The sequence below is a fragment of the Budorcas taxicolor genome, chromosome 15, assembly GCF_023091745.1.
Source record: "Budorcas taxicolor isolate Tak-1 chromosome 15, Takin1.1, whole genome shotgun sequence".
NCBI lineage: Eukaryota > Metazoa > Chordata > Mammalia > Artiodactyla > Bovidae > Budorcas > Budorcas taxicolor.
Genome location: NC_068924.1, coordinates 51730423 through 51745621, shown reverse-complemented (window position 1 = coordinate 51745621; position 15199 = coordinate 51730423). Strand labels below are relative to the sequence as shown.

General features: G+C 37.0%; 1 protein-coding gene across 2 annotated transcripts in view; it reads right to left on the bottom strand.

Moving 5' to 3' along the window:
- The window catches only part of PPME1 (protein phosphatase methylesterase 1), a 51334-nt gene that overhangs the window by 13535 nt on the left and 22600 nt on the right, over positions 1–15199 (bottom strand). For both annotated transcript variants that reach the window (XM_052652472.1, XM_052652471.1), the window contains exons 4-8: positions 11586–11643; positions 11088–11139; positions 6497–6651; positions 5539–5629; positions 1680–1745 (exon numbers count right to left, since the gene is read on the bottom strand). In XM_052652472.1, the coding sequence (XP_052508432.1) occupies positions 1680–1745; positions 5539–5629; positions 6497–6651; positions 11088–11139; positions 11586–11643 (422 nt within the window). The remainder of the gene's footprint in view (positions 1–1679; positions 1746–5538; positions 5630–6496; positions 6652–11087; positions 11140–11585; positions 11644–15199) is intronic.

The following is a 15199-nucleotide window of genomic DNA, read 5'->3' as shown; positions in this document are numbered from 1 at the left end:
ACAACAAACAAACCTGAATTTGATCAAACCTCTGACCTAACAATTTCCAGAAAATACAAGGAATAAAGGAACATGTTAAATTACATCTTGAGGAATCAATCAGCAAATCCAGATTGTGGGAGCTTCTACAGAGCAAACAACCAGGTTTCCTCAACAAATAAATTGCCGGGGGGAGAAAAGAGAGACAGAAGGGTAGCCTATAGATTAAGATACTTATGAGATTTATTAATCAACTGCTATGTATAAATTCCTATTACAGTTCTGGTATAAATTCCTATTACAGTTCTGGTTTGAACTAAAAAAAAATTAAGACAATCAGATAAGTAGATACTAAAGACATTTGATGATATTAAGGAATTGTTAATTATTTTAGGTGTGATATTGTTCTTATGACTGTGCTTAAAGTGTCCTTACCTTTTAGAGCATACTAAAATTTTGCAAAGGAAATTATATCTGAAATTTTTTTCAAAATATTTTGTCCTTAGGGGAAATGAAAAGGGGCACAGATGAAACATGAGTTCATAACTGTTGAAGATGGGTAATGGGTACATTGGGATCATTCTATTTGTGTATGTTTGAGAATTTTCCATTATACAAGGTTTTAAAATTACACAGTGTATATAAAACGCCTTGCACAATGCCTGGCAAAGAGCAGGCATTTAATAATGCCATTATCATTTTCATCCACTCTTGTACTCCCTGTCTATCCTGGTGGGCAACCTTTTCCCAATTCACCTGAAGTTTATTTTGTGACTACACAGCAATACCCAGGACTCATGTAACCCTGTCTAGGAGGATCAACTGGGCTAAATAATCTTTTGAAGTCAAGTGTTAGTTGCTCAGTCATGCCCAACTCTTTGTGATCCCATGGCCTATAGCCCACCCAGCTCTTCTCTGTCCATGGAATTCTCCAGGCAAGAATACTAGAGTGGGTTGTCAATTCCTTCTCCAGGGGATCTCCCCAACCCAGGGATCAAACCCAGGTCTCCCACATTGCAGTCAGATTCTTTACCATCTGAGGCACCAGGGAAGTTAAATAATAAATAATCTTAGCTCACCCTTAAAATCTGACTTTCACTCAGGCTGTGCCAAAGCTTTTTATAATGTGATTTCCTCACAACCAGGTGTGCCTTAGAAGGAGACTGTTACCAGAATGAAACCATGGCTGCCAGCACCAGAGTGAAGCTTAATGTCCTTTCTCTGGTATTCTTCATCTTTCAACACCTATAGTTGTGCTAATAAGGTAATCCATTATTATACAGAACAGGGGTCCCCAGCCTCCAAGATCTAATGCCTGATGATCTGAGGTGGAGCTGATATAATAATAATAGAAATAAAGTACACAATAAGTGTAATGTGCTTGAATAATTCCCAAACCATACCCCCTCGCCCCCCAGTCCATGGAAAAATTGTCTTCCATGAAACCAGTCCTTGGTGCCAAAAAGGTTGGAGACCACTGATATAGAAGACATTATTTGGCTTTGGGATTTCTGCAAAAAAAAGAAAAAGAAGAGAAAATCTATACAACTGGCCAAACTGAGTTCTCTTATAAAAATAATCTAAAATAATGAAGGCATTCATCAACATGGTAGAATAGATGTATGACCAAAAAAGCAACCTATAATTCCTCATTATGTTTCAGCCTCTAACCAGTCTAAGGGGTTAAAAATAAAACCTACTGTTTGACTTGGCCAACCATTGAGACACGGGCAGACTCCAGATTTCGAATCTGGCCACTCTTCACACTAGAAAAGTGAGACAGGAAAGAGAAGGTTATTCATCTTTATCTTATCATATCAGCAGGGTCAAATCAACAATTTTGCGATTCTGTGGGAGCTACTAAAACGGTGTAGTTATCCATGTAACTTACTATGGAGATTACCACTACTTCCCATTTCGTTATTATGGTGATAAGCCAAGCAGTAAAAATTAAGGCACTGAAATCACTTAAGTCCTGGCAATACTTACCAAGAGGTAGATACCATATCCCATGCCTGAGCTCAAGAAGCACATAATTTAGTGGGGAGAAAGAAATGAAACAAATAATTTTAATAGAGTAAGGTTCAAATGAACCTCATTTATTCTGAATGAAGGCAGAGAAAACTTCCCAAAGTTTTGCCTAAACTGAGGACTAAGGATAAGTGGAAGATAAAAGAGGGTGGTCAGAGCAAAACAGGCAGAAGGCACACTGTGAATGAAGGTACTGTGATGTGAAAAAATCAGTAGGATGATGATCTTAGAGGGAAGAGAGCAAGGAGGAACAGAGGAGAGTAACAGGAGAGTGTGACAGAACAGGACAGGCAGGGGTTAGCTCCTGGAGGGTCTTACATGCCATGATATAGAGGCTTAGGAGCTCAAACTCTATAAATAGAACTGTATTCCTGGAGTTGACTAAGGGCCAAGAAAATGACTGCCTGTCCCAGGGGACCTGAAAACACTGCCTGAAGCAAGCCATAAGAACACATTTCTTTAAATCTCATTTTTTAGCTTAAAAAAAAAAAATCACATAAAATTTTATACTGCAACCCCCTTTAGATAATGACTTTGTTTCTTTTTTAATGATAAAAAGCAATCAGAATTACTATTTCATTTTTCTACCACCAACTGAATCTACAAATCCACCCATATTATAATCATATACTCTACCTTGAAGAGTACGAATATATGAAGTTATCTCTGTTCCTATTCAAGCCCAACGCTGGGCACTGGTTGAATCCTCTTTTGTTCATGAAGATCTTGTTCTTTTACTTATCCTGTCTCTTATTTGTGTCATTTTTTTCCTCTAGTAGATACTACATAAAACATCTAGTGGATATTATAAAACATCCTTTAAAAACATCTTCAACCCCACATTCACTTCTAGATACTACCTTACTTCTCTGCTCTTCTATCTCAAAAGAGTTGTCTTACTTGCTTTCTCCACTTTGTCACCTCACATCCTTTTCTCAACCAACATCCCCAACATACATCAGCTTTTAATCTCCTACTTACTTTCGGAGATTTCCTTTGTCAAGGTCACCTTCATCAGGCCAATTCTAATGGTCATTTTAGTCTTGACTCACTCGATCTCTCAGCAGCATTTGACAAAGATTTTTTCTTCTTCCAAGAGAGTGCTAACACACTCTTGCTTTCCTTCTATCTCACCAACTGTGCCTTTTCAGTTTATTTTGATGGATACTGCTTTCCTTTCCAAGGTCTAAATACTGTAGTGTACCCCAAAGCTCAGTACTTGGATCATTTTTCTATCAACTAAATGACTGCATTCAATCCTTTCTTTTTGCATATTCAAAGAGAATATTTTTATTTGACCATGTGAATAAAAGGCCTGATTCCTGCCCCTTGCCTGCCCTCAAATCTGCTGCTCTTTGTCATTCATCAATTGTTGGGTTAAAAACCTAGCAGTCATCCTTGAATGCCACATCTCCCCTCACCTGCTCTCCCAACACACAATCCATAAGGAATGCTGTCAGTCTACCTTTAAAATACATTCCAAATATGACCATATAACTTGCTCTGTTGCCACCACAGTCTATGCTGACCAGCATTACTCTCTTCTACAATTGTTTCCTAACCAATTTCTCACTTTTGTTATCACCTTTCCTCCTCAGCTGCTTCTCCTATTCTGCTTTCCTCAGAGCATCTAGGTGGTAGAACCAAGATCCAAATCCATTCCTGACTTCAAAGCCCAGGCTTTTAATGACTACACCCTACTGCCTCTTATTTGCATGACCAAGAGAACAAAAGCAGAAATTCACTGTGCTTTAAATCTTTACTGGATTAAATAGATTGGTCTTGTATTTCAACATCTTGTCCCCACCTCGAATCTGGAATAACCAAAATGGCCATGAGTCATAAACTATTCAGATACCCCTCAGACACAAAATAAAATGACCAAAAAGCTGGTAGTATTCTTTCTGATTCTTATGCTCAAAAGATATCCAAAAATCAGTGGCTGTCATAGAACCCAGAACATTTTAACATTCAACAAATAGAATGCTTATTCTATCCCACATCTGACACTAGAATCAAGACTGTCTCCCCTTAAGAGAAGGTGCACCATGACCCTCAGACTGGTTTGGGTACTTGTCTTCTGTACCTCCTTCATTGTGTTGTATTTATATAATTACTTGTATGTACTCCAGTTTTTGATGAAAGGAACTAAGCCCAATTCCTTAGTTCCAGGAATTCCTTAGTTCCTAAGAATACCCAGTTCTTAGATCAAGTACTGATACATCTTAGGTACCTGAAAAAAAAGTGTTAACTGAATAAATTTTAAAAGTTATCTGTGGTAATTTTTCCACTGGTTGTTACTGGGGAGGCAGGCAGGATGCCCAAGGTACATGTTGAGCTAGGAGCAGTTGCATTCTCAGTGTGGCTGCTTAAGCGATCTTTGGTACTTCCAAGGGAGCATCTTACATCATGGTAGTAAACAGGGGGGCAAAAGCAACCATATCAAAGACAAACATCATTCTGGCAAGCCATATTTGGCATGAGATCCTCTGTCCTAGGAGGAATCCCTAAGATACATTTGCCAGGTTCTTAATTCTCACTCGATATCTCTGACTCAGTAAATAGATACATTCTGCCTGCTAACGCCCCCTGCAGTATGGTATATGTTATATGAAAGTACAAAAGAAATAGAGAATAGCTTCTGATCTTATGATGCAGGAAGAGCATTAAGATAGAAATAAAAATTAACAATATAAGCATGTCCCTTAAAGAAGGATTAGAAGACTTAGGGGTAAACAGTATGATGTAATATAGACTTGAAGCTTTTTAGCAATTTTGCTGAGGGAATGACCGGGGTGGTTTGGAGGAGTTATAGGAAGTATTCTGGAGAGGGGAGTAGAAATGGATTTTGAGGAATAGGTAGGAAAAAAGGATACCGAAGACATTTTATCCCAAAACTGATCTCTGTAGGGGAGGGACAGTGTTTTACTCACCTTTGCATCATTACCCTTTAGCACAAAGTGTTCAATAAATATGTGCTTAATAAATGGTCAAATAATTTATTGAATTAGTGAATAAATTAATGACTGAACAGCCTTTACTTAAGTGGAAACCATAGCCAATTCTTTCAGTAATTTCTATGAAAACTATTTAGCAAAGGGTTTTTATTTAGGCCAAACGCAAATAAAAGCCGAGAAGGGAACCTACACCCATCTGTTTCTCCACCTTCTCTGAAACAGAGAAAGTGAATCTAGAATCATGGCACATCAGAGGTGGAAAAGGCCTTACAGTCACATTTAGTCCAAAATCTCCCTTAGAGATGGAAGAGCTAGACAGCAGGTAATCCATAATTGTTAAGATTCTAGGAGGTACTATAGTATATTAGAAAAAGGATGGGTTTTATACAACTGAGCCAAGTCCAACACGTTTATTTTTTCAAACTGCTCTTTATATAAATGTTTCCATACATGATATTACAACAAAGCTAAGGCTTGGAAACTGAACCATTCCCTTCAACTTGGTGCTTGAGCTGATGAAAAAGCTAAAACCTAACATTTGAAATATAGATAATGTAAATTTGTGGGTTACCTCCATTCAATGGCATTCTCCAGAGACTTGAAGGTTTTAGGACGACCACGTAAGAAATTCTGCATGCTGTTAAGTGCATCCATGGCTGTACCTAGATGTTAAACAAAAAACTTTAACCACAGTACTTAACATATTCTGAGTCAACATCAAGAGTCAACTATATACTATGTATCTCCCCTCAATGACAGAATTAAGTGACCATGGAGGGAAAAATCAGTTTAAAAAAATTCAGAAGGCTAATGTGATTGCCTCCTTCTAAGATGTCCTCCAATGATTTTTGCCTCCTGGTATTCAGTAGTCCCTCCACATTGACTAGAGCTAACTTACACAAGCAATAGTGTGACTTCTGAGGCTGGATCAGAAAAAACATGGCAGTTTCTTTTTAAATAGTAAATAAAACTATGGGATGTACATACAATTGAAATATTATGCAGCCATAAACGATGTTTATGTCGAGTTTCTGATGGCATGTAAAATGATTATATCATGTGAGGTGTGGACAAAATGAGTGAAGGTGTGAAAAGTACAAACTTCCACTAATAAAATAAGGAAGTCCTAGGTATGTAATGTATAGCATGGTGATTATAGTTAACAATACCATATTGTTATGTGAAAGTTGCTAAGATCTTATAAGTTCTCATCTCACACACACACACACAATTCTGTAACTTTGTGTGATGACATATGTTAACTAGATATACTGTGGTGATAATTTCACAATATACAAATATATCAAGCCATGATGATGTACATTTGAAAAGTTAAATGTCAATTATATCCAAATAAAAAAATACTTGGAATGCCTTTGCTACAACATTAAAAATAAAAGATACAAAAGACAGAGGGACATACTTCAAGATGAAAGTCAACAATAAATAAAGATAAGATAACAATAATCTACCATGGATATCTTTAATATATCAAAGATTTTGATTTAGTCAGCACTAAGAAAACTTACCTTCCACAACATCAATCATGCACAGACCCAAGAGGCTTGGTACCAGGTTGGACGACGCTGTGTGGACTGCAATAGCACCACCCATGCTATGTCCAATGAGCATAATTGGAGGAGGGAGGTCCCCATACATGGCTTCAACCACATTGCCAACATCTCTGCAGAGAAGAGAAGGAAGTAAAGCATGGAATATTACTAACAACACTGTAAAAATAGTTTTCTTTACTAATTATCTCCTTTGGTCTGTAACTAATAATCCTAGGACTGTAAAGGTCTAATAGACCATCTTGCAAATGCACCTAAGTAAACCTAACACAGTCCCCAGTACCTATACAAGAGCTAAGAACCAAAACTTTGATTTCCCTTTACATCACACTTTCACTGTCCTACACGTTTAGTTCAATTACATAAATATCTATCTTTATTTTAAACTGAAAATAAGCCTGAAACTCTGAACAAATCATTCAACGGCTCTATGCCTCAGTTTCCTATCCATGAAACAGGAAAACAATTTTTTTAAGCATTATAATGTAGCGGTTCGACACCAACTGCAAGATGAACTGTGGACCTAGTTTATTTTTTACTGTGTGAACTTGGATTAGCTACTTAATCTCTTACAGTTTCAACATCTATAAAATGAAGATAAGAATATCAATTACTATTCTGGATTGCTCTGAGGATTACTGAGACACTCAGTGGTGAAAAGAGTACTTTCATCACTTTACTCTGAAAAGAGTAAGGTGTTATACAAATATTAATTATTATTTACAATTTGGCATGTAAACTTGCTTGAAGTATGAACGCAAATTTAGTGTTCTGAGAAACCAGAAAAATGTTCAGAGCTAATTTTTACTGGCTTCTGTTCCAGTCTTTAATTATGAGTGAACCAATTTAACAAAGTCAAACCCCAAAGCTTTGAAAAGGAGAAGTAAAGCAGAACTTTGTTTTTCATTCGTGTATGGGCCTTCTTTGCTATAGGAAGAGTAAGCAAGGTGTGTCTCTAGAGACCACTGGCCCTGTCTTCTGGGAGTGAGTCAGTCAGGCAACTTCAAGCAGTTTTGTCTTGTTGAATGTCACTGCATACCTCAGGCACTCACACACTGTCAGCCATATAGCAGCTGTGAATGCAGGGACACAGTCTTTCAAATATGGTTCTCCACAGTATTCAGAATGGCAAAAATAAATGTTATTATTTCTGAAGGAATTAATCTTAAAAATCTCATACAACAATTATAGATATGAATAGGATAGTTGCAATGTCTACAGACAATGTGAATGAAAAATAAGCAGACCACTCAATTTTATAAGCAAAAACAAATAATTTTTAATATTCCCACAGAGTTAAATTTAAGGCTAAAAGTTTTGGTTTGTCAGGTATAATGAGTAAAATAAAAGGATGCTATGAAAGATTATCTAGTTAGTAACTGAATATATAATTTTGGTAGATGCTATCTAGGGGGATCCTGTCATATTTATTAATACTAGTTCATTTCCTGAAAAGCAGTATAGCGTATCACAGACATAACAGAAAATGGAGTATCAGAGTAAGCTGAGCTCGAATCTTGGCTCTTCTACTTTCAGCGGAGTTTCATTTTACATAGAGTTCAGGTTCTAAGTTGATGTGAAAGGCAAAACCCATGCTGTCAGGGCTACCTGAAAACCCACCAACTGCCCATTAAAATGCCCACTTAAAGATTTTTGTTTCACAGAGTGATTGAATTCAGAAACAATGTAAATGTTTTATTGCTTCACCTATTTCAGCAAGAATCCAACTTGTTGACTCTTCTGATTCTTGGTAATTATCTTCAGCTCTTACAGAAGGTTTTAATCATTTATTTTCTTTTGAACTTTTTGTGTGAGTTATCAACTTATTATCTCTTAGCTCTTATTCACCTTTTACATGTTCCACAATGACTGGATGAGGCCTTTAAATATTTTTCCTTTGCTAGCTGGCAAGACGTCAAGCTATGCCAGTAGAGGGCAAAGGAGAGATAGTGCAGAAAGAGAGGGTTTTGTTCCTGACGTACACTGACTCCACAAGCTCCTGTAGCTTGTCTAGCATCCAAGACCTGCAGCACACACAGCTTTTCCAGTGACCAGCTCTTGCAACACACAAGGTTTCTCCAAACACTCCATCTCCCCATAATGTTCTTTTATTCTCCCTAGATTTTTGAAGTATAATTGGTATATAAAAATGGTACATAAATTAATGTATACCATTTGGTAAGTATACACTCCTGTTATCATCACCATGATCAACTCCTGTTATCATCACCATGATCAAGGGAATAAACACATCCATCACCTTCAAGATTCCTTGTGCTGTTCGTGTGTGTGCGTGCACACATATGCATGGTAAAAAGACTTTACATGAGAGCTACCCTCCTAACAAACTTCTAAGTGCACAGCATCATTAACTATAGGCATTATGTTGTACTGCAGATCTCTGGAACCATCCCCGGTAATTTTGCTGCAGAGTGCCTCTGGTGAGACAACTCTATGTGAACAGCTTCCCCTGAACCCGAAAGGGCAGATTTCTGGCAAGTTCTGCCAACAAAGCATCAGAGTGACTTCTATACCTTCAGTAAGCCATCGTTAGTGCCCTCTCCAACAAGGGGATCTCAATCTCTTCCATTCAGGTGCTGTCTCGGACTGAGGGGAAATAGGAAGTGGCTGCTTCTTACATCTGCTATTTCTAGTCTTTCCTTCTCTTTTTCAAACCTGTTCCCAGTTTTACAGAGATGTAACTGATAGATAAAATTATATTTAAAAAGTGTACAACGTCATGATTTAACATGTATACACTGTGACATGGATTCCCATAATCAACTTAATTAACCCTATATTCTTTAGAACTCTTACTTTTTACTAGCCAATTCCTCATTACTCCAGTCCCCTGTTATAATTAATAAATCTTTATATTAAGCTTTCCTTGTTTATTACTATCTGATTTCTCTCTCCTGATTGTCCCAGATTCATACATGATTAGGCAATATTTCCTTAAGGTCATCATCAATTCTTTAATTTCCTCTTGAATGTCAGTCAAGCTATCACATCCTTATCTGGCTGCCTGGCCACTTAGATGATATATTTCACTTTTTTGCACCCTTTAAAAATCATCTGCAAATCTTTCTACGGGTATCACATGCTTGATTATTTCAGGCATTACTGTTCTCACATTACAAAGGGAAAAATGAGGGAGCAGATTCTTGGCTCTCCTTTCATGGTTTCTCAGGCACACGATTATTGAGTGGAATGGTTCTCACACATTGGTATTTCTCTCTCTTTGCCAAGCACTATGGTTGAATGATCACAGTTCAGGTCCACTAACTGTGTGACCTCACACGGTTAGTTACTGTGCCAATTTCCTCATTGATAAAAAGCTGACAATATTTACACTATGGATTAAAACAAATAACTTATTCTAAATGTATGTTTAATTTACACTTAATAAAGCCTGGAAGATGGAAATCACATAAATAACATCTACTATAACAATACAATTTTGGCCACATGAATTTGGGTTCTGAAGGAAAAACAGAACTTATATCCAGATTCAACTTTACTTATATCCAGATTCAAGCTGCTAAAGTAAGAAGGGACAAGGTATTTTTGGTGCCAAAAAAATACTTGAGAGAGCATGCATTAAACACATGAAGAGAACACGTATTAAAAGCAAGGTACCTTGAAAAAGCCTGTTTACAAAATAGAACATTGTATGTGTATGTACTCAGTCGTGTCCAACTCTTTGTGACCCCATGGACTGCAGCCCACCAGGCTCCTCTGTCCATAGAATGTTCCAGGCAAGAATACTGGAGTGGGTTGCCATTTCCTACTTTCCAACCCAGGGATCAAACTTGTGTATCCTGCACTGGCAGGCAGATACTTTACTACTGAGCTACCAGGGAAGCCCATACAATACAGAATAGTGGTTCCCAAATACCAGTCATGGGACTGGCTGCATCAGATTCCTCTATAGAAATTTATCAAAATATAAATGCCCAGACCCATTGGTAGAAGCATGAATTCAAGAGCTGTGAGGCAGGGCTGAATGATCTGTACTTTAAATCATTTCTCAGATAATCCTGATGAACGGCCAGGTTTGAGAGCCACTATAGGTGCTATACTCATCTTTTACTTTGCAGTCCAGGGTATAATCAGTTATTCTTTAATACCTTGTTCCCATCTTACTATAAAGCTGGAAAAAGTATGTGGGCAGGATATCTTAAGAACATCTTAGAGGGCCTTTTGTAAACAACTATTTTTCAAGCTTGGGTCCCCAGTAGATATTCAGGTTCTATTCACGTCTGTGAACAGAAGGAAACTTTTCAAAAGCTAACACAGACTAAACTGTTCCCTGAAAAATTTTCAGGGCACCATTTTAAATGATGACTATCATATTGACTATATCAAGAAACTGGGGGTTTCTTTCAATATTAAATAGTAAAGAAACACCAGATATAGAGGGGAAAAAAAGAAGCAAAATGTTCTCTGTTATTTATTATTCAACAATCTCACCAGGAAAGCCATTAAGATATATTATTATTTATGGTAGCAATGTGAGCCAGGTGATTGTATAAACAGTATTACTTACTTTGCCATTGTTTCTGCAGACAGGTCTTCAGAATTCCTGACTTTTGTTTCACCTAAAAAGAAAATATTTTAAAAATAAAATTCCCAAGGAGATAAATGATAAAATCAAGAGTACTGTCTTCCAAAAATCTCACTTTAGGATAATGAAATGGGGACTTTATAATTGTACATGATAGGCACAGCAAGGATTTTCTGTTACAGACATATCTTTATGAAGGATAATTACAGTAGCAAAGGAGGATAATTACAGTAGCAGATTTTTCCACATTCCTTATACACCACCAGCATTGGAATTTGGTTACATTAGCAGACATTTTATCAACAAGATATATATGTGTGTGAATTTATAAAATATTTGTGAAAACTAAAAGCTAGGATTTTCCTCAAAATGCCCAAATGGAAATGACCAGACCCAGTGAACTTTTTTAATACTTTACACTATTCAAAAGGGTTGGCAAATGTGTCATTGAGTCAGTGAGTAATTAAGAACTTCACTCACCATGACCTCGAAGATCCAAAGCCACAATCCTACACTGAACTCTACTAATGATTGCTGCCTAGGAGGAAAAGGAAAAGTATTAAGATACATCAAGGTTAGCAAATCTTTCCCCATAACTAATGATAACTTTGTTGGGTGAACTGCTATCAGAAATAAAGGATCCCAAGAGAATTAAAGGAATTCCCCTTTAAAGAAAAAATTTAAAACTAATGACTCTGTTTTCTTGATACACATTCTGGCTCTATCCCAACTTCAAAATGTGAAATCCCTCTTTAAAATTTAACTCTTCCTAGCTTTCCATGAAACAGAATAAGCACCTCTAAGCAAAGCCCCTCTGAACTCTGCTATCACGTATGATTTTCATCCACACTCAGTGGTTATCTTTTCCCTATTCTAGAAGGGAAATTCTCTAGGTAAGAACCGTGAGTCAGTCTCTATCTTGGTTCAGCATATCACACAAATATGACACTCAGATAATGAAATAACCTTGAAAGCAGCATAAGTCATAAAATATACTAAAGATTCACTTAAGATAGAGCAGCAGTACACGTAAGTTTGTGCCAATTAAAAATATATTGAAAAAGAAATCATAATATCATGAGCCAGTACAATTTTATTGGTTTAAACAAAGCTGAAATTGAGGATTTTCTTCCTCAAATGAACTAGACTCTTTGAGAGTAATACATCACAATTAGTGTTAGTAAACGTCATCAACGCTTTTTTAACTTTTAAAAAAAAACAGGACAACTATCTAGGCTAACTCCTACACTTCATGAATGAGGAAACGGAAGTCAAGAGAAAGGAAATTGTTTTCTCAGGATCATACAACTAGCAGTAAAAATGAGAACCAAGGTAAGCTACTAACATAACAGTCAATGTATAACATAAAACAAATCAAAGCTCTTAAATCACATTTTCTCATTTTATTTTTAATTAACATTTTTAATATATTCACATTATAAAAATATGGAAAATTAGTAAGAAAGAGAGGAGAAAAAAGCTCATATGATTCGCCATCTAAATGTCATCCCTTTGGATGTTTCCTATGATCTTTTCCCCCAACTCTGCTGGAATATTATTGACATATAATATTAAGGCACTGGATGTGATCATTTGATACATGTGTATATGCAAAATGGTTATCACAATAACCTCCAACCTCTCACATAATCATCACTTGTGTGTGTGGATAACATTTAATATCTATTCTCTTAACAACTTTCAAGTATGAATACCATACAATTAATTACAGTCACCATGCTGTACATTTAACAGATTCCCAGAACTAATTCATCTTACAGCTGGGAGTTGGTACCCTTTGGCCAACATCTCCCCACTTCCCCCACCTCCTAGCTCTTGACAATCATCATTCTAATCTCTATTTCTATGAAGTCAGCTTTTTTAGATTCTACATATAGCTGAGAACATATATTATTTGTCTTTATCTGACTTATTTCATCTAACACAACGCACTCAAGGTCCTCCATGTGGTTGCAAAAGAAAAGATTCCTTTATTTTTCATGGCTGAATATTCCTGTGTGTGTGAAAAAGATACATGTTTTGCATGGAGCTATTCAGTTTCCCCAACATCATTTATTTTAGAGATTATCTTTTCCCCATGGAGCCTGCTTGGAGTCCTTGGAATTTTTGGTTTCAGTAAAGTTGAACCTATCAACCTTTTTTTTATGGCTTCCACTTCATGTGGCTGCACCACACCATATATTAACGTTCTCATCATCTTTTCAAATTCATTAGTTAATCCATTTGGATTTTTTTATAGTAACTTATTTTTATACATGGCTTATTTCTGGATTCTTTCTGCCAATACCATACTACTGATAAGAGTTTTAGAATATGCTTTGGTTCATGTACTGTTGAAGCCTTGCTTAGAGAATTTTGAGCATTACTTTACTAGCGTGTGAGATGAGTGCAATCGTGCGGTAGTTTGAGCATTCTTTGGCACTGGAATGAAAACTGAGATTTTCAGTCCTGTGGCCACTGCTGAGTTTTCCAGATTTGCTGGTATATTGAGTGCAGCACTTTCACAGCATCAGCTTTCAGGATTTAAAATAGCTCAACTGGAATTCCATCACTTCCACTAGCTTTGTTCAGTGATGTTTCCTAAGGCCCATTTGACTTCGCATTCCAGGATGTCTGGCTCTAGGTGAGTGATCATACCATCATGATTATCTGGGTCGTGAAGATCTCGTTTGTATAGTTCTTCTGTGTATTCTTGCCACCTCTTCTTAATATCTTCTGCTTCTGTTAGGTCCATACCATTTCTGTCCTTTATTGAGCCCATTTTTGCATGAAATGTTCCCTTGGTATCTCTAATTTTCTTGAAGAGATCTATAGTCTTTCCCATTCTATTGTTTTCCTCTATTTCTTTGCACTGATCACTGAGGAAAGCTTTCTTATCTCTCCTTGATATTCTTTGGAACTCTGCATTCAAATGGATATATCTTTCCTTTCCTCCTTTGCCTTTCACTTCTCCTCACTTCACAGCTATTTGTAAGTCCTCCCCAGACAGCCATTTTGCTTTTTTGCATTTCTTTTTCTTGGGGATGTTCTTGATCTCTGTCTTCTGTACAATGTCATAAACCTCCATCCATAGTTCATCAGGCACTATCAGATCTAATCCCTTTAATCTATTTCTCACTTCCACTGTATAATCGTAAGGGATTTAGATCCTACCTGAATGGTCTAGTAGTTTTCCCTACTTTCCTCAACTGAAGTCTGAATTTGACAATAAGGAGTCCATGATCTGAGCTACAGTCAGCTCCCAGTCTTATTTTTGCTGACTGTATAGAGCTTCTTGGCTGCAAAGAATATAATCAATCTGATTTCAGTATTGACCATCTGGTCATGTTCATGTATGGAGTCTTCTCTTGTGCTGTTCGAAGAGGGTGTTTGCTGTGAACAGTGCATTCTCTTGGCTAAACTCTGTTAGCCTTTGCCCTGCCTCATTCTGTACTTCAAGGCCAAATTTGCCTGTTACTCCAGGTGTTTCTTGACTTCCTACTTTTGCATTCCAGTCCCCTATAACGAAAAAGATATCTTTTTTGTATGTTAGTTCTAGAAGGTCTTGTAGGTCTTCACAGAACCATTCAACTTCAGCTTCTTCAGCACTACTGGTCAGGGCATAGACTTAGATTACTGTGATACTGAATGGTCTGCCTTGGAAATGAACAGAGACCATCATTTTGAGACTGCATCCAAGTACTGCATTTTGGACTCTTTTGTTGACTATGATGGCTACTCCATTTCTTCTAAGGGATTCTTGCCCACAGTAGCAGATATAATGGTCATCTGAGTTAAATTCACCCATTCCAGTCCATTTTAGTTCAGTGATTCCTAAAATGTTGACATTCACTCTTGCCATCTCCTGCCTGACCTCTTCCAATTTGCCTTAGATTTGATTGATTTCCAATTTGATTCATGGACCTAACATTCCAGGTTCCTATGCAATATTGCTCTTTACAGCATCAGACTTTGCTTCTATCGCCAGTCACATTCACAACTGGGTGTTGCTTTTGCTTTTGCTTTGTCTCTTCATTCTTTCTGAAGTTATTTCTCCACTGATCTCCAGTAGCATACTGGGCACCTACCAACCT